Source organism: Harpia harpyja, chromosome 6 (assembly GCF_026419915.1).
Source record: "Harpia harpyja isolate bHarHar1 chromosome 6, bHarHar1 primary haplotype, whole genome shotgun sequence".
Taxonomy (NCBI): domain Eukaryota; kingdom Metazoa; phylum Chordata; class Aves; order Accipitriformes; family Accipitridae; genus Harpia; species Harpia harpyja.
This window is the reverse complement of record NC_068945.1, coordinates 17,616,338-17,643,855: the sequence shown is the minus strand read 5'-3', so window position 1 is coordinate 17,643,855 and position 27,518 is coordinate 17,616,338. Positions and strand designations below refer to the sequence as shown.

Here is a 27,518-nt window from a genome sequence, read left to right as displayed (position 1 = left end):
CCTCCCAACAGGCCAAGGCGACTGCCTTCCTTGCTGGAACAACTGTCGAGGTCTTGCCATCCCATACAGTAGACTTTTGGTCATGAGTACCTCCCACTGCCAGTGCCTGGAGAGCATCTCAGCTGTTTGCAACCGAGATGAGGGCCCCTTTCTCAGCTGAGCCAGACATTGTCCCCAGGCCCTCTCCTCCCCTGCCAGGACAGACGTTCACACTGAAATTCCTTCCCATGACAATTAGCAACTAGGAACACTTCCTCTTGGTTTTAAGCCAACAATGTTAGGATAACAAGCAACATCCAAATTTCCCCTAAACACAGCTGTGCTGTAGCTGCAGGGGACCAGGGGCCAGAGGGAGGGAGGCTGGTTCACAGCATCAATCCAGGTTTGCAGACCAGGGAACGGGAACTGCATATGCTGAACTAGAGGCAGCTGCTACTTTCGGTGCTGCAAGACATCTATCTGTATGCCAAATCTGCAAGACCGTTTTATTATCCTGCACACAGATGAGCCTTTCAGCAGGTCCCAGGCCCTCTCCTCTGACACCATTTGTCCCAGAGGTTGATCCATTTTGGCCTGAGTAATGAGGGCTTTCTTACACCTCTCTTGTCTTGTCTCTCTCAACCTTCCCAGAGCAGTTTCCAGCTGAAACTCCAGTTGTGATCTCCTCTCCAGTTTGCTGCTCCACTGGAGGAGACTCAGCCCTGAGAGGGGCCCCCAGAAACAGACGCTCTTTCCTTATGAGTCAGTAACGAGTTCAGGATGCTGAGCAGTTAGATCAAATTTGAAAGTGCAACCATAGACAAGTTTACACTTGGTTGCTTTACAGCAAGTTACCACAATTGTTTTTATGACCTCTGTCTTTACAGCTTTATAACCATCTCACTACATCCAAAGGTGGAGAAAGGTGACAGGACAGCAGTCTCCAGTTTGGGGGGTGGGTGGGATGGGGATGTGGCATTTATAGGTGGAAAAATGTCTTTTTTGCAATTTCAAGGACTTTTCCAATGGTGATAATATCTTTGAGTGTCATGGGAAAGACAATGCCTTGTCCCATACTAGTTTGTCAGCCATCTGGTTCCCTAGAGCGCTAGAGAGAGGAATGTACCTTCTACAGTATTAGCACACTTTCTGCAAAGGCAGTGTGTAAGCTGTGAGGGAATGACTCTCCCATCCTAGTCTTGCTCAAGCCTAGCCTTGTTGGCATCTGAGTCACAGCCTTAGATATTCCAGAGTAGTTTAATTTAAAAAAAAAAAAAAAAAAAAAGTTATTCAACAGATATCTAAAATGAACAAAAGTAGCTTTTTCACTTATACTAATTAGCATACAAATTGCAAGGACTACTGAACTGGATACCATAGGCGTAAACTATGCAAAGATATCATCTGAGCTCAGGAAGAAATTTTCCATACAAACCCCATGACTTCTCTCTCAAAGCATCACTGCAGAATGGGCTGTTCAATCAGATGCGCTGCTAGTGTTTACTAACCCATGCTGGTCTGACTTGCTTTTGGTGCCTCCAGTGCCTACCATCAAAACCTCAGAGAAGGAGACTGGAGAATCTGCTAAAAACCATTCCAGGTTCAAGAAAAACTCAAGTCCATTTTCTTTAACCATCCTTTTATCCAACCCCCATTTGGTTCAAAGGAGACATTGTATTGACTCCTGCCTGTATTGTATTGGCTAAACTCCAGTAACAGCACAGGGGACAGGAATTCGGCAGTCCTGGGATTAACTACAGCTGAATCACTCATCCATTGGTGAAAGCTCACAGCACCTTGGGAAAGAAAGGCCTTTGCGGCAGAGAAAGGAAGTTTAAAGTGGGGGGAACATGCAAGTCCCAAAGCGTTATTTCAAAGGTGTCTCTAGAGAACAAGAACAAAAGACGAGTTATTGCTGTATTTGACGTGTAATTTATTATTCCTCCTTTTCTTTTATAAAGTTAGATTTTGATTCACAAAGAAAAGTTAGTGACAGTCAATTATTCCCTTCCTCTTTCCCAGTTTCATTTTAATGTTATGAGAAAGTTTAGTTTTTAACCATGTAATGATCTTACTGCAGTATTATTGGAAAAGGAGAGTCATACAAGAAACAAAAGGGAAGGGGAACAAACTCTTCCTGCGGATAGGTTTCCCTGGCAGTGAGTTGACCACTGGGAGAACTGTTCCTGGGGAAGAGGTAGCAATGTCCTTCTAGGGTGTATCAGGCCATGGCAAGGATACCAGCACCATCAAAGCCTTTCCTCCTCTGTAACAAGGGCCTGAGAGAGGTGGGGGTAACACAGAGAGTGGGAAAGGGGAATTATGTAGAAGGACGTTGCTGATGGCTTTCTGACCACTCACAGCATTTGATGGTTTCAGAAGACCACCTGTTTCTTGAGTTGCCCAAGAGCCTTAAAGAGTTACTAAAGTTCAATTCAGCATCCAAACTTGGGAGAGCTGCTTTGAGAAACAGTACCCATTGGGGAGCTGGATTCACCCCTCAGTTTTTATTCCTCCTGGTTTTGGCAGGAGATAACTTGCCAGAGGATAGAATAAAGGAATGCATGTGGGAGCACATGAGGCATAGGAGAAATGGGTCCAGGCACATACGTATCTCTTGTCGTGCTTACAGACCTAGGACAACTCATGCGTGCTGTGAACTTACCACCACCGTTCTTGTAGCAGAGGTACGGGAACCTCCACACGTTACCCAGACCAATGATCTCGCCAGCCACAGACAGCACAAACTCCATTTTGCTACTCCACTGTCCTCTGTCTTCCATTTCCTCCTTTTTTATCTCTTCGGGAGCTGTGATGGCCCCATTGGGCTCTCCTTCCTTAGCCACAGCTCTTGTCATGGCTCTGTGGGACAGAGGAAAAAGAGAGCATGGGACATAGGGAGTTGCTGCAGGACACACTGGTGGGAAGAGGAGGGAGAGGACCAGTCACCACAACAGGTGTGTTCCTAATATCACCATGAGGTTCCCTCATCCTCTGGAAAATGGCTTCTTTAGCGTCAGCACGAGGCATTTTCCCCAAGTTATGTCTGCGGGACAGAAAGTCTGTGCTGAAGGGACAGAGGAAAGGTCACTGGTCAGGTGAAATGGGCCCACCTGCACCACCCCTTCACTGGACTCAGCCCCAAATTCACCCCATCACCACCCCCAACCCCCTTCCTCATCCTTCCCAGATCACCAGCCTTAGCGTACCTCCATTTGCCCCTCCGCACCCTGACTAAATGCTCTGCATCTCCATCATTGCTGGAAACTTGGCCGGGACTTCAGAAACAGCAGTTCAGAGGAAGAGAAAAAGAGCTGGAGCTGAAGCAGGGCATTGGGGCAGAAGGAGTTTCCCTTCCCCATGTGCTATTTATACAGCAACTCTCTCCTTCTGGAGTGGTTTCAGAGAGCAGGACAGAGATGTTACGGATTAATAGTCTGAACAAAAATGGACAACCTACCGTCTTACTTCAAGGCATCGTTCTCTTTGATCCCCTGGACACCATGTTACACTACCATACAGCCTGCCACCTCAGCAACATGCTTATTTGGTCTAGGGTGCCTTCAGTAACAAACAGGCACGAGCACCAAACCTCTGCCTTTGCCCAACCCTGCAAACAGTACAAGGGAAGGAAACAAAGCCCCTGAGATGAGCAAAAGGACCTCATACTCGTCAGGTGTTTCCCGTCTGGGCAAGGGAGTACCGAGATCAGACAAATTCAATTATTGCAGTGAAAATGTTAGTAGGAAAAAGCCCAGTCATGGAATCACGGAGAAAAGTCACTGTTGGAGGAGGTACATTGAATGTGACTGGGCCTGTAGGGTGGTACAAGGAAGACATTCTCCGGTCTATACTAAATCCTGAATTATGTTTAGCATCTTCTTAATTAAGCAAATTTAGTGGCTGCTCGTTACAAGTTACAATTTTCTATCATACACAAAGTCCTTTAATTGGCTAGTTAATTTAAATCCAGCCCAAATTCACACAGACCAGACTGAATCTTCTTTTTGACAACATTTTCATATTGTTTACAGGCATTTGATTATGAGAAGAAACTAAGGGGTGACAAGAGAAAGCTCCCTCTGACTTAGCTAAAAAAATTCTCCTTGAAAGCTTGCTCTAATGAATTACCTGAGATAGGGATGCACGTGTGAGTCCAGCCAGAAAGCACAGACCTAACACGAGCAGGGTAGCTGATGAACTATGCCAGGGAAGTCCTAACTCTAGCTACATCTCACTGGTGGCATTACTGAGCAGAAGTTGACCTTTGAAGGGGTGATTAGCATCAGCAAGGGATACACATTGCCATGTTGGGATTCGAAAACTACACTGGAAGCAAGCCTCTCCAAAGCAGCAGTCTCTCTGCCTCCATTCCCACCAGCTGAGAGTGGGAAAGAAATCAGGGCTTTGTTCCTTCACATTAACTTGCAGATTCAGTTTGCTGGTGGCTTGATAGGTTTTTTAATGGCACATCTATCATTCCTTCCATGCCTCCTAAGGGGACATCCCCATCTCCAGGGAGCAGCAGGGACAGAAATCTGCATCACCCGCACTACTTATCTCTTCCGCTGCCCCCAGATCTGCTCTGGACTACTTCAGCTTGCTCTCTCCCAAGCAAAGTCCAAGCACGGCTCTGGAGTCAGCTCAAGCCAGGGACCTCTCCGAGTCAGCAAGTCACTGATGAGCAACACCTCATCACCCTTGATGTCCTCTACCTGATAGGACCACCAAACCTGTCCATCAACGTTTTGCACCAGGATGGTGCACCAGGACCATGATGGCAAACTATTCCCTCCCTCCTTGTGCCTGGTCTCTCTCCAGTCATCTCCCTCTGGGCTAGCATCAGGGTATGAGCCATATCATGAGGAGTAGTGACTACCAGGGAGTCTGACCTAACTAGGAATAAGAGCAAGTGTAGTCCTAACACCAAACTGGCCCAGCAGCTTAGAAACACCACGGCACTTGTTTTGGTGTAGTTTTCAATGAAGCAAGGGGGAAGCAGGAGCAGGAAGTGGTTGGCCATGCTTGCACTTACTCCACACAAAACAGCATCATTGTCACCGTGTCTCATTTGCTTCTGTAAGTTGTTCAGTGCAAATGAAATTATTTCCCAAATGCTAACCCTCTGGATATATCAGGCTCTGGGGCAGAGAAAGATGCTTGCGTATGAAAAGACAACTTCTACTGAATGTTCATAGCAAAGCAAGCAGTTTTTTGGTACAAGGCACGTTTCTTACCTCTGTCAGTCAAGTAAAGAAAGGAAACCAGATCTCACAGTGTAATACACCAATTGGTCTCTAAATGCCCAGGGCAACAAGAGTCTTTGTTCCCCATCTGCCTTTGTGCTTGTGCTGGTTATGGCTGGGGTATACTTAAATTTCTTCATAGTAACTAATAAGGGACTATGTTTTGGATTTGTGCTGAAAACAGTGTTGATAATTCTGGCATGTTTTCGTTACTGCTGAGCAGTGCTTACAGAGCATCAAGGCCTTTTCTGCTTCTCATACCACCCCACCAGCGAGTAGGCTGGTGGGGCACAAGGAGTTGGGAGGGGACACAGCCGGGACAGCTGACCCCAACTGGCCAAAGGAATATTCCAGGCCATATGATGTCATGCTTAACATATAAACTACAGGGAAGGCTGGTCAGGGGCCGCTGCTCTGGGACTGGCTGAGCATCATTTGGTTGGTGGTGAGCAGTTGTTTTTCACTTGCATCGCTTGTCTTTCTTTAGTTTTATTTTTCTCTCTTTTTTTTTAATTTTCCTTTTCATTACCATTTTTTATTATTATTTTATTTCAATTATTAAACTGTTCTTATCTCAACCCACAATTTTTATTACTTTTACACTTTTGATTCTCTCCCCCCTCCCAGCAGGGGGGAGCGAGCAAGCGGCTGTGTGGGGCTTAGTTGCCATTTGGGGTTAAACCACGACAGTGCTGAAGGGCCCATCCTATTCCCTTTGAAATCAGCAGCAGATTTCCATGGACTCTGAAAGCGGAGGGCTGAATCCCATGCAAAGCATTAACACTGCCTTTAGTAAGAGGGGCTGCAGCAAGAACAGGGGAGCATAAACCACAGAGGAGGGCAGTCAGGGGTCAATGAAGACCATCCTCCAGACTATATAGCTGCCTCTTCAAAAACATTGCAGAAAGATTCTGGTTCCCTATTAAATTTGAGAGTTTTTTAGAGTTATTTCCAATAAGGGCTCATATAGGAGCAGTACCGCAGTGGGCACAACCAGTTCCAGTGTCAAATGCAGATGCACCAGGGGACTAAGGAAGCAACCTCCCTTTTTTCCCCAGCCCTTGCCCTTTATGGTCCATATGTTGGAAAGCACCTATTTACTGGTATGGCTTACACTGCCCCAAACCCACTAAGTACTACAACATGTGTGGATCTACACTTGAGTGTGAACCTGAATCAGTCCTCTAACAGGCTCATACAAACCTCTAACCGTACATTTAAAGAAGGTGGTGCAACCCAGAAATCAAGGCATGCACCCTAAATGCTGGCTGGTGCAGAGCTAGCAGCTCTGCAGCTCACCAGCACAGAGGTCATCCCGGTCCCAACTTTGCCCCCTTCACTTAGCTCGCCTGCTGGGTTAGATCGGGAGGTGGAAACATCAGGTCCTCCCACCAGTCTTTTCTCAGCTTCTGAAGCACAGGCAAGGCCCTTTCCCCACTGCCTGCCTGCAGCAAGGCCTGCCAGCTGGCTAATCAGTCCATTCGGATGCTGCAGCACAGCCTCCTCATCTTTGAGAGGAGCAGAGCTCCACGCACTGTCAAATGTGAGAGAAAAAATAACACATACTTAATGAAACGTGTTTGATCTGTCACAGTCCTTGGCACGTTCCAATTTGCTGCAGTCCAGGGCACATTATCAAGTACGATGATGCTTAAGTCTGGGTTTATTGAGGATGTCATGAGAAGCTGGCAGGAGAGGACTTAGCTAATTCTTTGCTTTTATTCTTTTAATGCAAGGTGGCTCCAAGAGCCAGCCTATTTCTACTAGTATTTGTGTTAGACCTGTTTCACACATGGAGGCGGGGGAAGATCACAATCAGGGAGTCACCTCCTCTCACCTAACCCCAGGAAGGGAATGTCCCGAGTACCAACCCGCAGTCTCAACCCTGTCACCAGCCTCCACCTCAGGGACACCTAGACCAGGACTTTGATTCTGTACCTGTCCTCTGACTCCTGAATAGACCAACATGAAGGACAGAAGCTGGGACACTGCAATGGGGAACAGGGCTGGGACAAACACAGACCAGCAGGGAAGATGCAGCACTTGTGGTTTCATTTTCCTATTTTAAAAAGGGGGAAAGCACACTGGTTATGAAATCAAACCTTTTCAACTGGGAACAGGTGGTAGATTAAACTGGCACCCAAAGTTTTGGCCCTTTGTGCCACGAGCTTCAGCTTCTCCCTTCCCAGACAAAGCGATGCGCAGCATTTACACATCCCCACTACTTCTCTCTCTGCTTTGCCTGCTGTTTCTATGAGAAAGCCTATTCACACACCTCCTGGCTCTTTTCCTGAACATCTAATCCTACTGTGCCCCTGCCCTATATGTTCTCAGGCCAGATGGGGACTCAAATAACTTCTTGTTTCCAGCTAGGAACAATTTGGCTCTCCCACAGGAGCCACAGCCAGCCACTGTGTTACATCCTCCCTGACAGGCAGACATTTTCTTCTCCCTTTGGATGCCCCTCCCCTTAATACATGAGTTCAGAGAACTTTGCCCCTCGCTGCCTGCCTGCACTTTTTCTGCTGTTCCTTCACCAAAGGTTGGAGAAAAATCCTCTGACTCCTTCATTCCCAGCCTCTTTTTTCCCTGTGCCATAAAATTTTTCCAACTGTTAAGATGCCACCTGACGCAGTCCACAGTCTACCCCTCTCCTAGAACCACTCAGCCACCACCACCACCACCTTCCCTCCTCAGCTCCCTCTGACCTTGCCAGTCTCTTCTAGAGGTGCCCTGCTGTATTTCCAACCCTCAGCACTTTGAGGATGTGCCTTTTTCCAGGCCTGGAGTACCCTTTGCAGACATGACCCCCAGCCTGTCGTCTTCCCACAGAAAGGAGGGGGCTTCCTCTGTGCCCAGTGCAACAGGCAGCTCCATATGAAATGATACCAAACTTGGTACTGGGCTTGGTGCATGGAGGCAGCCACATTTTCCCCCACAAGATTTATTGCCAAGAAAATGAGAATACACCTGGATTCCCCCAAGCACTCGAAAGAGAACAGGCAGCATGCAGGCAGTCATAAACAGAGACCACACCAAGAAGTTCCCTTCAATGTTTGAATGAGGTAGCCCAGTCTCCCCTTGGTCACGAATTTTGGGCTGTGTTTGTCCCACACCTACCATCACGGGATCCTTCAAGTACGGCCACAAAAGGCAAGGAAAGCCAAGGACACCTCTGAAGTGCTGTGGACACTCACCAGCTGGGTCCGACGTGCCAAACGCACGATGCAGAGATGCAGGAGAACAGCATTTGTTGGCTTTATTTGGGAACAAGGTGCAACTAAAGGGGGGAGGCAGGAATCAGAAAAAGAGGAGAACAAAAGTGTCCTTTGAAAGCAAAACATGGTGGTATCCTCAGCTTCTCCCAGGGCAAAAAGGGCTTATTCAGGGCTGCTCAGGTGAGACAAGGAACAAGAGAGATGAGAGAGACAAGACTGAAGCCACCTGGGGTTTTGGCACCAGAGGAAGAAGCCTTTAGAGATTCTCCTAAAGCTTTTCTTCCTGCAAACTTACTGCCTGTTCCCAACTGCCATCACACAGGAGCTCCTACTGCCGGGAAGTTAACATCCTCCGTTTGACCTCTTCTGCTGTTTTATCTTAAGGCAAGTGAGAGGAGGACAACCTCAAGAGCGAACAGTGAAACAGAGCGAACAGCAGACAGAGATGTTGTTAAAAAGCAGCCGATAACACTTATTAGAGGAAGCAGTTTTAAAGCACCTTTGGACACTCATAGGTGCTGCCTGAGCTGCAGAAGGCAGAATCACAGGTGATGCTGCAGACTGCTGCACTGCATTTTATTTCGTGGTTTCATTTTGAAACAAGCAGCAACCAAGCACGTAAACTGCAATTTAAGGTGGGGAGGGAGGAATCAGAAAGCAAGCAGTCTGGCCTGTGCTACAAAAGGAGGGGCAGGAGGACACAGAAAATTCTCTGGTTGCACAATATGAGCCAGCAGTTAGTCGGCAGCTGAAATCCTGCGTTGCATTTTGATGGCAGGACGCGGGGGCGGTTGTGGGAGCAGAGACAGAAAATCAGGGCTCAGTGAGGAACAGCAGTGCCAAGGTACAGCTTAAGAACAAACCTAGTTAGATTAGCGTGTGGGGGCTGCTACTGGAATAGGTCGTATCTGCAAGATGGACAGGAAAATATTAGAAGTGCTTTCCAGCCAATCTAAGAGCAGCTACGTGACCGGGGACAGCTGCTTCAACCATGGCTGCTTCCAAACCCAAATGCTGCTGGAGAATGGCTCACTCCAGCTGCAAAAAGGAGAAAAGCAAGGAAAGATGTCGCAAGAGAAAAACTGATCAACTCCAGGACAGCAGTCGAAATTAAAATGCCTTTCATTTCAAGCTGTTGAAAGCTAGTTGGCTTCTTTACACCTTCTAATTAACTTCCAGGTTGTGTGGGCTGTAGGGCATTCTCAAAGCATCTGTTCAGCAAGGTTCATGGGGCACCAGAGGCTGTCACAAGGATCAGATCCTGCTTACATTTTCTCCAACGTGAAACAGGAGCAACGCTTCTGCAGTCAGTGAGTTTGCTGCTTACTGACACCAGCAAGAGTGAGATAAGAAGCAACTGTGAGTTTACTAATGACGTGTATATCTGTGATACAAGCTGCAAGGATTATAGAGCATCACCCTTCAGAGCACACACCCCCCAGCTCAGGAGGGTACCAAACGGCTCCTGCCCTGTCCTCTGCTGCCAGGACAGGAGAGCCTCCCAAGTACCTAACAGTGGCTGGACTTTCCTGAGGATCAGTGGCAAATCCCTTGCTAAAACCAGTGTAGGCTGCTGTTCTCGGTGCCGGTTCAGTCTCTGCCGGTGTCTGTAGCTCACCATCCCTGCTCTGGGCTACAGAGACACAGAGGTGGTTTCTTACTTCAGCCTAGAAAAAAATCAAGACTAACTGATGAAGTCCATAAATAGGGTGTAAATATGATCAGAAACCAGCCTTTACCTTTGCATCACACCAGATGCTCTCGAGACCTCCACTCAGCCCATAGTCTTGTATCCACTGCCATATAGCAGGAGGCCCAGTAGCACGCAACCACGGCAGATCCTTCTTTCTTACAGAGCACCACAGTGACAGGTCTCCTGCAGACGCAGAGCCAGGCTGGCCCCAGCCTGGCCCCGGTGGAGCCCCTAGAGCCACCCACCTGGCGGCCAGAGGTGTCTGGCTGAAATCCTGCAGCTGCGTCAGGCTTGCTCAGAGGTCCTTGTGCACAGCTGAAGCGTGGGGACAGCATGGCTCCTGTCACTGGCTGGAGTTGCGGAGCAGGTGAACGCCACAGAGGGTGAAAGCCACGCTGCTCCAGCACCCGCTCTGCAAACAGGCTCAGCAGGGGCATGGCAGGGCAGCGACCTGTGGTGCAGCCCGGAGGTGCCCCACAGGGATGGGACAGAGTCCGCAGGAGGGGACACGGTGGCTACGGGGCTGCCGCCTAACCGGGGCAGCAAAGTCACGGAGCGAGGCGTGACACCCGGCAGTCCTGGGTAGGTCCGGTGGAGGGAGGGAGGCTGCCAGCCCCCCGTGCTGCGGCTTAGCAGCCTGCTGCTGACCAGGTCAGCCTGAGGCTGGAGGCCAAGGGGTTAGGGGAAGAGTGGGCAGCAAAGCAGCTACGCTCTGCAGGTTCACGCAGGCCCGCACAAAAATCCTAACCTCTGCAGTGCCTAAAGTCTTAACCTTGCAGTCACTTCTCTGGGGCTGCTGCTTTGGGGCAGGAGAGCAGAGGAGCCAGCTCTGTGGGCAGCCAACATCTCCAAGGGTCCAAGTGGGTTGGAGGCAGGAGAGCGGTGCGGGGGATTTGGCATCACACTACTCTAGGCACTTCTAGCTAAACTCCCTCAGGCAGGCACACCCTAAGCACAGCTGGGGGCATTTGCTGTCTGAGCAATGAGAAACAGGGAACATGGAGGAAGAGTACTCAAGCGAAATCCTTCCGAAAGGCAGGTGAGGTCATAGCATGACGCATTATATTTTGCCTTCCAGCCCAGAGGACGAGGGGAGCCAACAGCTTATTTGGCAGAGCCCCGTGCCTCGGCACAGATGCGTGCGCAGCCATCACAGAACAGCAGAGCAGTGCCGCATGGGCTCCGCACCGTTATTGTCCCTGCACCGAGCTCCCTGTTCGGCCCTGCACAGGGAGCCCAGCACCCCACACCCTGCTTAGGTGCAGGCTGGGGATCTACCTGGCTGAGCCTGGGCAGGCTCAGACATCTCCAGTTGGTGCACAGGACAAGGCACATCAGGTGAAGTTGGGGCAGGCAGAGGCGTGTGGCATTATGACTCTAGCAGTGCCGTAACCCCTTCCTAGCAGTGCCTGCTGTAACGCTGCATTGCAATGCAATGGGACTGCATCCCACCTGCACCCTCCAAGAGGCGAGGTATCTGCTTTCCAACCTGGGGCACCAAAATTTTCCTATAGCCCTGCCCAGGAGCATGGGCAGGTAGAGATACGGCGCAGGGCTCATTAGCCTGCCCTCTGCAAGGACCACATCTGCACCCATGAATCCAGCAAAGGTGGGCTGTTGCAGAGCTGCAAAGGTCAGGTCCAAGGTTCAGCCTCTCGTATCAGCAGCTGTCAAAGAGGAAAAACTGGGGCAATGGCATTTCCAATGGCATTGGATGAAAGCCCTGATTGGTAGCGATTACTTTAAAAGCACTGTTGATTTAAGGAGACACAGATCAGGTGTTATGAAACCCCCATGTGTTCTGCCTGGGTTTGTTCACAAATATGCCCACAGATCCCCAGAGTTTAGCACATACCCAAACTGTGCTGTCTCCCTGCCTCACCCCTACACAGCAACAAATTTGATGAAGCCTCTGAGGCAAAAAGGAAAAGGAGCACACTTCCAGGCACACCTTTTAGAGCTGCAGCCCCCAAGTCAACATGCCAGGGCCGGCACCTCTGCAGGGCAGCACACGAGGAGAGAGAGTCACTGCCTCGCGTTTGCAGGAGCTAAAATGCCTACAGCCTACCTCACTCCTAGCACCTTTCCTCCTGTACCTATTATCACCTAGCCATCGCTACCCTTCTTCCCCACCCCTGCCTGGCCCACTCTCATCTCTCTTCTCAATCTTTCTGCTGTTTGAGTCCTTTTCTTTCTCTCTCTCTGCTGCCGCAACCTTCAGTACCAATTACCCATCCTTCAGGCATCCCTTTGCTCTGCAGCTTCCTGGCAGCCCCCCAGCAGCATCGCTGCCTGTCCTTTCCTATAAGAACCATTGAAAGAAAAACCTCTTTCCTGGGTTGATCCAAATTGATTATTTGCTCCCTATCCTACAGCTCTCTCCTCCTTAATGTTGGGAAGCTTTTCCCCTTTACAGTTTTGCTGGCCCACTCACCAGAGCACGGCAGGCAGCTGGCACGTAGCAGCTGGCTGCGGGAGGACCGGAGACATGGGCACTCCCAGTGTGACACACACATCCAGCCAGATTTGCTCAACGAGCAAACGCCCAACTCACCTGAACCCAGCGCAGGTCTCCCCCAGGCAAGCCTGTCCTGTCCTGTCCCACTGGAGTCCAGGCAGGGAATCCACTGAGTGCCAAAGAGATACAGCAAGAATTAAGGCAAAGACTCCCCTCTCTCCTCCTCCCGTACCTCCCCCTCACCAGCTCCCCCCACCAAGTTATCACCCAGCTCACGTGTGGGTGGTGGGATGGCAGAAAGGGAGGTGTATGGGGCGGGAGTACTTTCTCCCCAGCTCCCTTACAACATACACCTCTCCAGACCTTGAACTGTGGCCCTGACAGGAAAGCAAGAAAAGAAAGCAACCACTGTCAGGCAGGGTGAAGGCCCAAAGTTTGCAAATATCAACAACAGCAGTCAGTGGAGTCACTCCAGGTCCTCTCAGCCTCAGCAGGAGGGAGGTCTCCGCTTGCAGACCCCACTGCATGGCCCAGGCTGGCTGCTACATGTCCCCACTGCTCTGGGGCTTCAGCACTTTAGTGGGATAGTGGCATCTCTTAAAATCATCCTGCAAATGTGCAGAATGAATCGTCTCCATCTCCAGGGTCCACTACGCTTAACCTCTTACAGTGGCCAAGCTCAAGGTTCACCAACACCATCAGGTCAATGGAACAAAAGGCAGAAAGCAGGTGGAGGGGGGACATTTGTCCCAGGGTCACGCAGACCCCTCTGTGCCTGTGCCATCCGCTGCGAATGCAAACACAGTTCATAGGAGAGAGCTCTGTCAGCAGGGAGAGATGCTGCTGGAGTCTTTATTTTTACAGTGTCTGTGTGCTCGCTAGAAGTGAGCAATCCTTCTGTGCCTTTGCCCTGCCAGCTTGCTTTCTATTCACCTCAGCCCCAATGCACTTTTCCAGGGCTTCTTGTGACCAACACCAGCAGCAGGCATTCCAGTTATGCCATTTTTCTCAAGATAGTTCAGCTCAGATATTTTTTTTAACGTTACGTTTAATGCTATTACTGTTTTGTCTTTTGCTTTGTCTGTTAGTGTGCCTGCCAAATTCCTATTGACCTTTTCACGTATTCATGTGGTCAAACCACAGCAGCATGCAGGATGGAAGCTAGGACATATCCAGCACATGCTCCGATCTGCTTGCCTGTGTCAGAGCTCACCAGATGAGCATCCTCCAGCCCCCTCAGTGGGAAACCTGGGAACTGACAAAAGTCCTCACCACTGCAGAGTGGGGAAGCGGTAGGTTTACACGCCTGCACACTCTATAGAGGTCATTCGTAATGTTTTCTCAAAAAAATCCTCCACAGGTGCCAGAAGCCAGTGAATCAGATCGCATTAGAGCATGCTGGATTGCCCTGGGGACAAGGGATGCTGGAGACATGCGTGAAGGGAGTCACCCTTGTGCCTGGTGGGATCCTCAGGATAAACCACTGAGGCTAATACCGGAGGCAGTAGGGCAATATGTCTCCTTCTGTTTTGGGGGTGTTTATTTACTACCTCAGCTGACACTGGGGGCAGCCAGTCTGAGCCTACACTGCTGGGGAGTGCAAAGAAGGGGCAGAGCAGCTCATGGTGAGCGCTGGGGGACGTCCTGGGGCTGGGAAGCTCTGAGCCAACCCAGCCCTGTCCCAGAGGCCCCAGTCGGGCAACGGGGCCATGAAGGCAGAGGGCTGGGGTGGCAGCTGGAGCAGGCAATACCTCTTCACAAGCAGCCAAAGACCATGTGCAGTACCCTGTTTCCAGGATTAAACTTTCCAAGCATGCCACTTTTCAAATCCCTGGCTTTCACCTACCATTTGGGCTGGTTGAGTGGATTGGTCCCATACCCAAAGAAATACAAGCTGATTCTTCCCTTGCATGGGCTGGGATCGGTGTCAGAGTGGCCAGGAACCATCTTCTGCCTTTTGGGGGCTGTCTCTGAAGTCCCGAAAGACTGCAAGGTGAACATCGTGTGCTGGCTACGCAACACAGGCACTGCACTGCCTCCTCATCCCTCCTAATGAAGGACAGTGCCGCTGCCCATCCTGCCACAGAGGACTGGTGTGACCCAGCACAGCTGGGGAAAAGGTGCAGTAGAGGTTATCCAGATATGAAAAGGGGATTGAGATAAGCCTAGGTAAGCAGAGCTGACCTAAAAACTTGATTTATCCACACTGAAGTGTTTCACAGGAACATCACAGTTTTTTGCAAAACTGTAGATGGCAAATGACCTGTGACATTAAGGTAAAACAAGAAGAAAGTCAACCTAAATGAGAACTTTATCCAGCAATGTGTGAAAATCATTCTTCAGAAGGAAAAAAGGCTGCTATTTCTGCTTTCCAGCCCAGAAGTTACACTCCAGCTTCAGAGTTTCCGACCAGGCAATAATTTACTGTGTTTTTAAAACCTGCTATGGGCATGGTGCACCTTTATCCCGCTGCAGCAGCCTCCACGTGAGCGATTGCACTAGTGTGACAGCCCAGACTGAAAACCAGAAATCACCTTCTGGCCTTCTCAGCTGTGGGGTATGGACTGTGCTCAGCCCCATCCCAGGAGAGGGCAAGTGAAGGGGTGACGCACTCCCTGATCACTAATTGCCACCTTCGCTGGCAGAGACAGCCCCTGAGCAGGCACTCTGGGCTGCGCAGCTGTGTAGGTAGGACAGGGCTGCTAAAGGATGCAGCAATCTGACTGCAGGTCTCCCCACCGCACGGGTTCCTCCTCCGCCATTTCCACAGGCAGAGGCAGCTTCCCACAGGGTCTACTAGAGGGATTATTAGGCAGGATGCAAATTTGCGAGCAAGGCCCAAGGAGAGGAGCCATAGCCAAGGCTCAGCCAGCACAGGGGACAGACACCGGCAGGGATGAACCCTGGGAGCTTCTGGGGGGGATAAATGCCAGCCCCAGGGAAGGTGTCTTGACACAGGGATACAGAGGGAGCTGGGGGGGGGGGGGGAAGAAGCAGCCCTGCTGGCAGCAGGGGTAGGGAGAGTATGAGAGAGGCTGCTCTTAAACTCTCCATCCCCAAAAGGGAAGCGCTGTTTGCAATAAATCCTGGAAACATTCAAAGCACCCCCCCTTCCCAGCCCCTCCCCAGGCAGCATGAACCCCTCCAAGAGCTGGGACCCCCGCTGTGTGCGGCTCTGACACCGGCAGCACCCAGCTCTCCACAGCCCTCCCCACCGTGCATCCCAAGGCGTTTTGCGAAGGAAGGGATGGCAGCATCCAGTTTTGCAGGCAGGAACACCAAGACAAGAGGAAGCCCCATTGCTGTGCCCGAGGGCGCTTGGGAGGAATGGGAAAGCACTGCTGTCCCACCACACAGGACCTGCTCCCTCTGCACCTGCCAGCCCAGAGCCTGCCGCATGGGTTTCCATCCCCTCCTGTCAGCAGAGGGGGAAAACTCTCCTCGAAATGACCCAATTCCCTCAACCTGCCAGGCCCAGGGCAGCTGGACACCAGGATTCAGCCTGCCGCACCAGCCTTTGCCCTAATGGACAGCTAACCCCAACCTCAGAGATGTCCTGCACCTCCGCAAAGGTCTCCTCCTCCCCACCCCGCTCACTGCCTGCCAGCTGGCACTGCACCCTTGCCTCCCTTTTTACCTTCCCTTTTCCTTTCTCAGAGCACATGTTGGCTTTTCCCATTATTTGGGTCTCACCACCGTTCCCTCCGTTTTGGCTGGCTCTGACATGCCTGCCAAAGAGCCAGCCCAGAGCAGCAGGCTGCCAACATCAGCCCACACTGGGGCCATGCTCCCTGGGAGCAGCCAGCCCCAGGCCCCACGATGCTTCCCTCCTCCACGAGCCAGCAAGACACAGAGCTTTGAGCCAAAATTAACCCCTTCTCACTGCAGCCCAGCTGCTGGGAGGAGTCTGTCGGTGTGACACCCTATGGGTACATCTGAAACGTGCTCCTGCTTTCCAAACGTTAGGGGCTGGGGGAACCAGGCATTGGGTTTTGTGTGGGAGACAGAGGAGCCTGCAGCCCTGGCTGCCCCCCTCGCTGGGCAGCCTGCGGGAGAAGCCACCACTGTCCTTGCTCGTCCAGACTAATCCCACCTCTTGACACCTTTGCTAACGACATGGGAAAAACACTGGTTCCCCCGTGGGCACAGCGCAGCTGCTGCTTTGGTCAGGAACTTGCCTAGCTGACTGAATTCTGTGTTTGCAGAGGAGTTTCCCCTAGGCATTTGTATAATTTATTTTTTATGTTTATGGCTAATTTCTGCTTAAGTAAGCCTGTGACTTCCTGCAACCGTTTCACCATAACTAATCACAAGTGAACATAACCAAAGTAACAACTGCTAACGAGGCCCCACAGAACCGTGATGGGCTCCAGCAGCGGCAGCACCACTCCTGTGCCAGGCTCCTGGAGAAGAGGAGGCTGTCAGGAGCCTCCACCTTTGGAATTATGAGCAGGGTGAGACATTCCCTATTTTACAGCATCCCCAGTGGGGGAGAAGATGAGGCAAGGGCAAATGGCTTCGGAGCCTAGAGTCAGCAATAAAAGCGGTCAGGAGGGAGGATTAGCGATGCTGGGGAGACATCTGTGGTCTAACAGCCTCTCTGAGTCTAACAGCAATGCTCGCTGTTGATCAGAGACCAAGGAGAACCACAGGAAAAAGGCAGGCAGAGGACAGGTGGGTACGTGCCTGCTTGCTCCTGCTCGCCCTCCCTGCTTCCTCAGGGCAGCTGAGCCTGTTGCCGTGGGACATGTTGTGACAGCAAACACCTCCGATGCACAAGGGCACAAAGGACAAGGTCAGTCTGCAGGGACAGCGAAGCGCATGTCGCTGCCCAAAGCGATGTGACTCTGGACAGGTCAGATGGAGAAAGAGGTAACCGAGTCACTGGTAACTTCAAAAGTAACGACTTGACAAATCCGTCTTTGTGCTCCCCCATGCACGCTTCCCTTATCTGCGCTGTGCAGATCCCCATCCTGCAGGCTGCTAACCACATTAGCAGACAAGGACTCAGCCAAATACCCTGCTCTAAGGGATATGGTCATTTGCAATGGCCTGCAGGACACACTGAACAGATTATTTGGGGATCTCTGCTTCACAGGATTACATATCCCACATGCTAAGATGTCAATCTTACTCTGTTCTCTCCATTTATGCACCATGGCCTGTCCTCTCCCCACACATCCACCTTTATTGTCACCTAAACACGCAACACAACTTACACTGCATGATTCTTCAATAGCCACAGAAAACTGTCTTATATATCACTAGTGGCAAATGGATAAGGACCCCTCAGGGCATCTGTTCAAACACGCTGGGAGCCCCAGGATTTGGGCTGCTCCCCACGGGAACAGATGCATCCTGGTCCACAGGTCCGTCCCCAAGATCTGAAGTCACTCCCCTGCCCTGTGTGATCATCTCCATCCATGGAGGAGGACAGCAGCATCAACAGTATCTCGCCCAGTTAGGGGGCTGAGACTCTTCCCCAGGCACCACTGATGCAAGCACCACAGTATGGGAAAAGCAGAGCCTGGTTTTCATGGACAGATGAACAGAAAGGTCAGTCATCCTCTTCAAGCACTAACAACCCAGGACAGGATCTCAGGGACTTCTTTATTTTTATGTGAACTTCTCATTTGAAACTGGGGGGGGGGGGAAGAACCAAACAAAAAAACACCATGAAAAACAATGGGTCTTTAATCTCATCCCCATTTTTCTGAAACTAATGGGTTGAATTCTGAGGCTAAGTTGCAGATTTTGGATTCTGAAGGTGGAAAATTTCCAACAACCACACATTTCCTGTCTCAAGGGACGTCAGGATCTCCCCAGGTGGAGAAGGTATGAGTAGGAGTAAATTCCACAGACTGCAAGAAGAACAGCACTGCGCTGATCTTGAATGCAATGAAAATCCCTTTCACCATATTCCAAATCATGAACAATCACCATATTCTAAAATCGCCACGTTCTGAATTTCACCAAAATTCCCTCTAACCGTGGGGCCTTAAAAAGTACTGTGAAAAACATCATGTCTGGAAGTTTAAAATATATTAATTTCAGATTTAGTCCAACAACGTTCTCAATGAGCAATACAGAATATACTCGATTCATATTTCAAGCCAGGTGTCATAGGTTCCAATACTTTGTCCTGAAGTCCTACCAAAATAAGACATTTATTTAAGAATGTCTAGCAAAACCTTTGGTTTTCTTGCTTATCTGACCTGCCTAGCTCATCCAAAGCTTTACAGCAATTGGGTCATGTAGGAACACAGGCTTGGGACGTTTCCTGGCTCATATATAACCAGATCAATAAACCACATGCCCAATTCACTGGACACCAGACTATTTCGAAACAAAGCAAGTCACGAGCCTTTCAGCAGATTCCCGCTTTGCCTACATGCAGCTGAGCAGGCTTTCTACATCAGCCATATTTTGGAGAGAGCTCTGGACAATTACTATTTTCTATTTGGTTTAAAATACTTTCCCAGTGGGCCAAACCTCTTATAGACATTACTGGAAAATGAAAGTGTAAGTTTGTTTAAGATTAGAATGACATGAATAAAAATATCTGTTGCTGGAGCTTCTAGTATGATTGACTCAAAAAGCCAACAGAAAAAACACTTCTGTATTAAACTTCCATTCATTCATTTCTATGAGTAATTTCTACCAGCCAGCACCATATTCAAGTGGAATGGCAGCTGGGTGGCTCCATCCTCCATCACATTGTGGGTCTTTTCCAAAAGGGCCTAGATTTCTATGCTCTTTCCTACCTTCGGCTCACACATGAGCACCATAAAGCACTGTGGCATCTGGGCAACCTGGAGCTTTGAGGCTGCCCAGGAAAACTATGACAGCCAGTTCAGCCCTGAGCTCCCGCTCCCCAGCCCTATACCTTCAGCATCGCCAGCATCCTCCAGAGGCAGGGAGGGAGGTGTGCAGAAACCCAGCAGCTCAGCTTTTGACAGGGAAGGTGCAGGGCTGACCACGGGGCTTCACCCATGGTTGCACATGCAGCCTAGCAAAGGAACCCAGCCGCCCTCATGTTCTCCTGGAAAATGGACTGGGAAAAGGAAAAATGGGCTGGAAATGAGATGAGGTTTCCACAGGAATGCTGGAACAGAGCCAATGAAGCCCCAGAGGACCACAGACCAGTGGGCTCTCCCCGCTGGAGTTTCAATCTGCACTCTCAGAAACCCTCCCAGCAACAATCCCCCCAGTACTTGGTGCTCACCAGTTTCACAGCCTCCGTGAGTGAAAGCTCATGACCCCTTTCCATCATCGACCTGTCTCCCATCTCAGGTCACCAGGCTCCAATAACACTAAACTGGGGAAAACCAAGCCCAAGAAAACCAAGCCAAATAACTTGCCATTGCCTATAGGTCCTTGGGAACCTAAACCAGCGTTTGCTACAGCTGAGGTCACCGTTCCCTGTGGGACGCAGCTCTCTGCAGAGAAAACCTCAACAGGCAACGAAGGGTGAAAACGCCCACCCAGGTCATCGTGACCCAGGAGAAAATCCCTCCCCAGCCCTACAGCCGGTGACCAGGCTGCCACCGACCCTCAGAGCAAACAGCCCCCCAGCTCAGAGGATCTTCCGAAGCGGGGGGAGCGGGGGGTGCCCGCTGCCCCCCGCCGGCCCCGCGGGGACTCCGGCCGGCGCTGCGGCGGTGGGTGAGGTCCTGGGGCCACCTTGTGGCTAACGGCGTGGATTGCTTTCATTTGCGTCTTCCTCTCCCCGCGGCACCGGCAGCCTTGGTCGGAGCGCGGTACCCACCCGTGTCCGTGGACGCTTCGGGAAGCCGAGAGCCTCCGGCCGCTCGCTCAGCTCTGCCCGGGCTCCAGCTTCCTCGGGGTTTCCTGGGAGCCATCCAGCTTCCCGGGGTTACGTGTCCTCTGGCTGCCCTCCTTGGATGCTGGGGCTACAGCACTTAAAACACAAGCTCTTTGATTTTTTTTTTTTTTTTTTTTTTTTTTACCCGAACAGCCTGGAAACGAGGGGCCCTGTTTGTTGACATAACATGCAGATCCCGCTTCAGCCACGCAGCCCTTCTTCCATATGCAGGAAAACCAAAATGACGGGCTCTAGAGCACCTGGAAGGCAGTCAGCACAAAAAAGACACAGACCTGCAGAGACAAGGGAAAGTTTCCCGTGATCCTTCACTTGCATGAAGAAAATGCAAACCCACGCGCTTCTCAGAGCCCGGGAATAGCCCAGTGACTCATCAGCCAGATGACTCTTTTGGCTGCGATCTGGCAATGGCTCCAGCGGAAGGTGGCATTGTGCTGCTTCACCTAGGTTCCCCAGGCCTACCACTTATGGGGGCCTCCAAACCAGTGTTCCCTGTTTTCCTTCCTACCCTAACCAAGCTTCCTCTCCTCTGGCCGCCCTCCCGTACCAATGTCCCAGTGCAACAGAGATCCGGACCTGAATGCCCAGCACAGCTCCACTAACACGCATCCCGCCTAATGTGCTGTGAGCAAGGGATGCTGGTAAGACAAAACTGAGACAGAGCAGATCTAGAAGGGAAGAACAAGGATTTAATGGAATGAATGGAAATGCTCCCAAAGTCCACACTGGAGCCACATCTCTGTGACTCTCTGACACTCTCCACTCCAGGATCAGTCCTTCTCCTTTCTGCCCACCAGAATGCTGGGGATGCTCAGGAACACCAGTGCTTGATCTGCCCCTTCAGAGCCCTCTCCAGGGAGAGGATTAAGGTGCATTGCTAACTCCACGCAGACCATCTCCACAGCAGTCTCTTCCTCAGCCCTTCAAATCTTCCAAAGAAGGGAGCTCAGGCCCCAAATCCCTCTCTCCTTGGCGAGTGAAGAATCCTTGCATTATCCAACAGGTGGTAAAGGCTGTATAGAAACCGTCCTGGGGGGAGGGAGGGAGAGCCACACTGGTCCTAGCAATGAGATTCAAGCTCTGTCAGCATCAGGAGGCCAGCTCTGGTGGAGGGAAGAGGATGTCCCGTGCCCGGCCTGGAAGGCAAGTCCTCAAGTGGGCAGGTGAGTTGACGGAGCCTCTGGAAGGCAAAGGCAGGCATTGAACACAGCCACAAGGACAAAAGGTGACCCGGGCCCTCCCCTTCCAGTCATGGGTATCATTTCAGCCAGCCAGGCAAGGCTGCAGGTCTGTGCCCTAAATGCCAGCGATGTCCCAAATAAGGACAGTCAGCACTTCAGAAACTGAGGGGATAAACTCATCCTTCAACCACTTGTCCCAAGACAAGCACTGAGCACATGAGAGACCTGAGACACAGTAGGAAAGCTCTGTCCTCCATTTGCTCCATGCCAGGGCTAGAAAGCAGTCCAAGGAAAGGTCGGTGCCCAGGTGCTGCCAGGTCATCCCCTCCACCGGCACAGACTGCAAAGGGAGAGCCCGTGCACACAGGTTTGGCTTTAACTGGGACAGCAAGTGCATAAGGAGCTACCCTCCACATCATGCAGTGTGATCCTTGCTGTGCTCCTGCAGCTGTGCCCACTCCTCCTTGTCCATGCTGGACACGGCAATGAGGGGCCCATTGCTGTCATAACCCATTCCTGAGCACTTGCTGGAGGCAGAGAACGGGTGGGATCCTGGGGTATCAGGATGTCTGTGAAACTTCCAGTGAGCCATGGCAGGGACAAGACGCCTGTCTGGAGTAAGGTCTGCTTTGCCAGGTCCCTGGCTCTCCCAAGGCACGTTCAGGGCAGCCAGCAATGGTTCACAGCAGCTCCAGGAGCTGGGCAGGCTCAGGCCACTGACACTCAGCTGCCTGCAACGCTCATGGGATCTGGAGCTTTCTAAAAGCAAGGCCCCAAGCCTTAGTCATGGGCAGCCTCCAAACTGACTCGAGGCACTGGAGATCATCTTTATCCTCTCCGTCTAATGAACTTTTTCCTAATGGTGCTTGCAAAGAGACAGAAGCAATAAACAAAGGGCACCAAGAGGCAACAACCAGCTTGGAGCAGCCCTCCAGCCAGGCAGAACTTAATAAAACCAACAGTCAGTTACAGAAATGGACTCATTCGATCAATTTATTCTAGGCTCCCTGCTAATTAACCTGCAACACACAAATGATCCCCCTGCAAGGCTGGACTTCAACACAGAAGCACAGCCCATGCCCTGATCCCAGAGCACCAGCCTCACCTCTCTAAGGGAGCCTTTGATGGTGGAGAGTTTGTAGACGATCCAGAGAGGGATGCACACCATGGAGGAGAGGGCTAGCAGCCAGCCCAGGGTGTCTCCCCACCACGGGTACACATACTTCTTGTTGTAGGTCAGTGGGGTATATTTGATCAGAGAAAACAGGAAGGTTGCCTGGCAAGGTAGAAGAGACCAAAAGAAAAAGAGCAAAAAGATCAACAGCATTAGTCAAGAGAGGTCTTCCTTGTGAGTCCACGCCTGCGCAGATTCTCATGGTAACAAAGAGCTTCCCAGGACAGCAACAGAGGAGACACAAGTCAAGCAAGCTTTGCTGGAACAGCCCCCATGTGCAGCACTGGGCATGGCAGCAATGAGCTCACCCCACCAGCAGACACCTCTATCACTGCTGAGCCAGACCCCTCTCCCTGTTGTTTAGCCCCATGCCTGGCCCCCAAAGCCACAAACACATAGAACAGGCTCCTATAGTACAGGCCACATAAACCCCTATACATATGCACATCTGCACATCCCTCGGTATATATGTAGGCATCTGTATCTCAGAGGCACCTAGGTCTGCCCATCTTCCCCCCCACAGCTCCTCTTCCTATGGGCCCTCACCATGCAAACTGCTGGGGTGATGAAAAGCCAGCAGTATTTGATGATGGGCCATGGCCGGTAGCCGATCATATCTTCAATGTTATCATAGAAGCGCTCAGCACCTGCGAAAGAGGAGAAGGATGCCTCACTGTTACCAGGGAAGGAGAGCAGCAGGGTCTGTATGTCCAGGGTCCTGCTTCACAACTGTTTGGGTACTCCCCAGAAGATGAGGCAGTAACCTCAGCATAGCTGACAGCCCTGTCGGGGAGCTCACCAGGAGTGTGGCCAGCTTTAGTCTTTGTCCTGGACTAACATCCTCTTGCCCCAGAACAGCCCAGTGGGTCAGCAGGGCCAGCCCCTCAGCATCTCCCAGGCTGGGACTTGAACTCAGGTTTTACCCACCCCTTGTGAATGTCAAGGCTGAGAGAGGGCTCTCAAAAATGTTTGAGGGTCTCAGACTCCTCTATACACAGGTTGGGAAAAGATTTCCCAGCCAGCTCCAAGTCCCCAGGGAAGGAGGACCTCAAAAGCAGGGGCACATAGGAACATGCTGGGGATATCTGCCAAGCAGATCTCCCAGGGCGTTGCTGCGAGGAAGCCCCTGCCAACTGAGTCAAGGGGCACCAAAGCAAGGGTTTAGAGGTCTGCCTTGCACTGCGAAGCAATTGCCAAGATGAGCTATAGACCAGCATTTTGAGGATGGACCAAGCAAGAGCCTGAGATACCAGAGCTGGGGACATCCCTTGTTCATACTCACCATAGACCCAGGCGATGCAGAGAGTCTCAAAGATGGCCACAAAGAGCAGGCACATGCCACTGGCAGCATAGTAATCAAAGAGCTGGAAGACATACATCCCACCCTGGGAAGGGCCAAGTGGGCAGTAAGGTGAGGTGGGGAGGGAGAGAAGGGAGATGAATCAGGCACAGGCAAAGAGTGTTGTGGGCCCAGAGGCTGGCAGCCTGGCTGTTTCACTGCCCAGGCTGCAAGGCTGTCTACAAAATGGGCCTGTGGGTAAGTCCAGGCACAAAGCTGCAGATGCAACACTGAAGGCAGCTTTTTCAAAATTACGCCCAAATGAAAACAGAAGATGCAAAGAGCATCATGGCAGCGTCAATCCACACACACATACTGCTAGGAGAAGTTAAAGCTTTTAAAACAGAACAGTTTAACTCCCAGGCAATTAATCAAAACAAGGGAATATATGGGAAATCACGGTAATAGATATGGAGCGCACTCAGGCCCACCAAGTTTCCTTACACCAAGTGTTCATGTAGCTCCATCCAAGACGAAAGAGAAGGACAAAGGCGCTCCCCTCGCCATGCAACAGGCTACAGCTGTAAAGGTTTGGCTCATGTAAAGATAAATCTATAACCAAAATATGGGCTGTCCAGAGCTCCAATTATCAGTCTTGGCAGGAAAAGTGTCAGGACTCTGACCAACACAAGGGGTAAGGGCTGGAAGGGAAAACACGAACGACATGGGGAGGGAAAGGCAGCCTCCCCCAGGCACTGTGCACCAGGATGGGCCTCACCAGCAAGCTCTCAGCCCCAGCACAGACCCTACCACCTGCCAGGCCCCCCCCCTGCAGGGGGGCACGCAGACCAAATAAGCACCATGTAGATGGTCTAAGCCCAAAATACCTCTGTAAGCATCACCAACCCGACCAGATAGGAGAGGACGGAGACCAGCAGGATGAGGGTCTCCCGGCGGTTCTTCTTGCGGAAGATGGTGGGGTACATGTCCACAAGAGCTGTGACAAGGCTCTCCACGCAGACAAACTACAAAGAGCAGAGATCCCACCTCTGTCAGCCTGTCCTGACTGGCTCCCCAGCCCTGCTGTCCCCACCTCAGCCGAGTTCAAGCCTGTCCCAAAGGGACAGCAGCTTTTTTCTGGCAGGGAACCGCCCCGCACCTGCACCTTTACCTGGCTGTCCAGTCCCAGCAAAACAACCATCAGGAAGAAGAAGCATGCCCAGAGCGGGGAGAAAGGCAGCATGACCACAGCCCGAGGGTAGGCGATGAATGCCAGGCCAGGCCCTGCGGGGAGAAGGGCTTTCAGAGCAGGCAGCAGCATAGCAGCGGCATGGCACAGCTGGTGCAGACCTGCCCGAGGCAGCCACCCAGCCAAGGCACAACCTGCAGCCATGCAGCCTGTTGCTCCAGTTATACCAGTGCTGTGCACAAAACCCAGGATCCTCACGGGGTGGAGGAGCCCAGCAGGAAGGGAGGGAAAGGGGGCACAGCAAGCTCTGGCTGCATCGCCATCGCCAGGACTGGGAGCCAGGGAAAGCCTCTGAGCCCAGGGGAGCACAGCACAAACCCAGGCGTACGCCATGCAGGCACCTCACTCCCCCACTGAGGGACAGCAGCTGCCTAACCCTGACCCTTATAGGCAGCTTATATCGGCCTCAAGACATGGCCATTGCATCTTAATATTTCATGAGCGTGCATTTGTTTCTCCCTGGTTTTTGGAGGCAGAAAGCGGAGCTGCCCACCAGGATGGGAACCTGCAGCTGCAATACCGTTAGCCCCAGGGTGGGTATCCTGTGGGCACGCTCCCCTTGCTGAGGGGGGCCCAAAGAGCAGCACCCCCATGGCCCCATCCCACCGCAGCCCCACTCACCCGACTCGGCCACCTCGGCGATGGGCACACCCTGCTCCCCCGCCATGAAGCCCAGGATGGAGAAGATGGCAAAGCCGGCCACGAAGCTAGTGCCGCTGTTGAGGAAGCAGAGGGCCACACAGTCCCTGGGAGGAGGGGGCACAGCGTCAGCCAGGTGGGGCTCCAGGTATGACCCACACCCCAGGGCAGCCCCCGTTCTCCCACCCACAGCAGGGCCTCTCTTCTAGCACCCCCACAGCTCAGCACCAGGAGCTGCAGAAGGATGATGCCCCAGGGTGGGCAACACAGCAGGATCTCCCCCCAGAAAAGCCTTCTCCAAGGACAGCATAAAGATGCATTCCTCACCTAAGCTCCTCGCTTATGAGATAGTCTTGCTACACATCTAAATGCGTGATTTTTTCCTCTCTCTCCCCTGGGCCTTCCTGTAGCAGAGAGTACCAGAGATTATTTTTGTCCGAGAAGGGGGCATGGTTTTTTTTCCTTAATAGATTTCTCAGACCAGTTACAATCTCCTTGGTTCTCAGCACTACTAGATGTCTCCTGGTCCTTGCATTATGAGAAAAAGATGAACAGAGCCATCCAATTTATTTTCTCTGATCTATTCCCTTTTGTCTCTGTTTCATCTCACTCTCATCCATCTACTCTTTAGACTAAACACCTCTTATCTATCCAATTCCTTTTCACGCTCCAGTCTCCCTAGTCCTCCTGTGACTGCAACCCTGGGGACAACAATAACATTTGCAGCATCTTTCAGAGATATTCTGAACCAAACTGAACACAACCCTTCGGGGATTTCATGGCCTGCTCTGATGTTATTAAATGCTACTCTGCAAATCCAGTGTCATTTTCTGTATCAGTCTTCAGGTATCTAGCATTTTGGGGGCTTCATGCTCCTCCCTGCACATTAACTAAATCCATTCACAGTCTGCAACCATTTCCAGACAGTACAGTTCAGGCAGAGCCCTTGCGCCATACAAATTCAGATTATTCCTTCCAAAGCACAGCTCTTTGGATTGTCAAGGACTGAACAGCACCTAACACTACTGCTCTGCCTTTGCATGTGGTTTCTAAGGCAGGAGAGTGAAACAGGCCTGCAGGGTGAGCCCCCGCGAATCTCCTTGCTGGTAAGAAGGGTCACGCTCCACCAAGCTCAGCTAACCCAGTGGGAAGCCCATGCCAGAACCTCATTTCTCTTGTTGCTATAAACCACCTTTTCTCCACTCAAATTATGTTCTCCATCATTTTATACAAGTTCCCATTTATTTCAAATAGTCTCTCTTCCTTCCTGGTGTTTCTCCCTCTTCCCCTGGAGGTACGCATGACAAGTCAAACGCTCCTTGGAAAGGCATGGGCTGGGAGGTGCTCTGCAGTCACCTGGCAGGTGGAAAGGGGTGTTGTGGTGGAGGGTAGCATGTGAGGAATGGCCAGAGCAAAGAGGTATCTCCAGATTTTCACCTGAAAGGGAGCCAGGGAGCCCTGATGATGTCCCTTACTGCCCCAGAAGGCGAGAAATTGTCTGTTCCATTTGGCACCATCTTGGACTGCTGCCATACAAACAGTGGTCCATCCTGCCCGCG

At 51.4% G+C, this 27,518-nt stretch overlaps 2 protein-coding genes across 6 annotated transcripts in view; both read right to left on the bottom strand.

Annotated features, from left to right (window-relative positions):
* Positions 1-12,785, bottom strand: part of SLC6A12 (solute carrier family 6 member 12) — a 43,580-nt gene extending 30,795 nt beyond the window's left edge. The window contains exons 1-2 of one of the 2 annotated variants that reach the window (XM_052789561.1): positions 10,183-12,785; positions 2,645-2,841 (exon numbers count right to left, since the gene is read on the bottom strand). In XM_052789561.1, coding sequence (XP_052645521.1) covers positions 2,645-2,841; positions 10,183-10,190 — 205 coding nt within the window. In that variant the 5' untranslated portion in view covers positions 10,191-12,785. The remainder of the gene's footprint in view (positions 1-2,644; positions 2,842-10,182) is intronic. The other variant, XM_052789562.1, reaches the window with a different exon arrangement.
* Positions 12,786-21,106: 8,321 nt separating this feature from the next.
* The window catches only part of SLC6A13 (solute carrier family 6 member 13), a 33,391-nt gene continuing 26,979 nt past the window's right edge, over positions 21,107-27,518 (bottom strand). For 3 of the 4 annotated variants that reach the window (XM_052790603.1, XM_052790601.1, XM_052790604.1), the window contains 7 exons: positions 25,942-26,066; positions 25,243-25,355; positions 24,959-25,096; positions 24,075-24,177; positions 23,339-23,439; positions 22,724-22,894; positions 21,107-21,617 (listed from right to left, as the gene is read on the bottom strand). In XM_052790603.1, coding sequence (XP_052646563.1) covers positions 21,498-21,617; positions 22,724-22,894; positions 23,339-23,439; positions 24,075-24,177; positions 24,959-25,096; positions 25,243-25,355; positions 25,942-26,066 — 871 coding nt within the window. In that variant the 3' untranslated portion in view covers positions 21,107-21,497. The remainder of the gene's footprint in view (positions 21,618-22,723; positions 22,895-23,338; positions 23,440-24,074; positions 24,178-24,958; positions 25,097-25,242; positions 25,356-25,941; positions 26,067-27,518) is intronic. The other variant, XM_052790602.1, reaches the window with a different exon arrangement.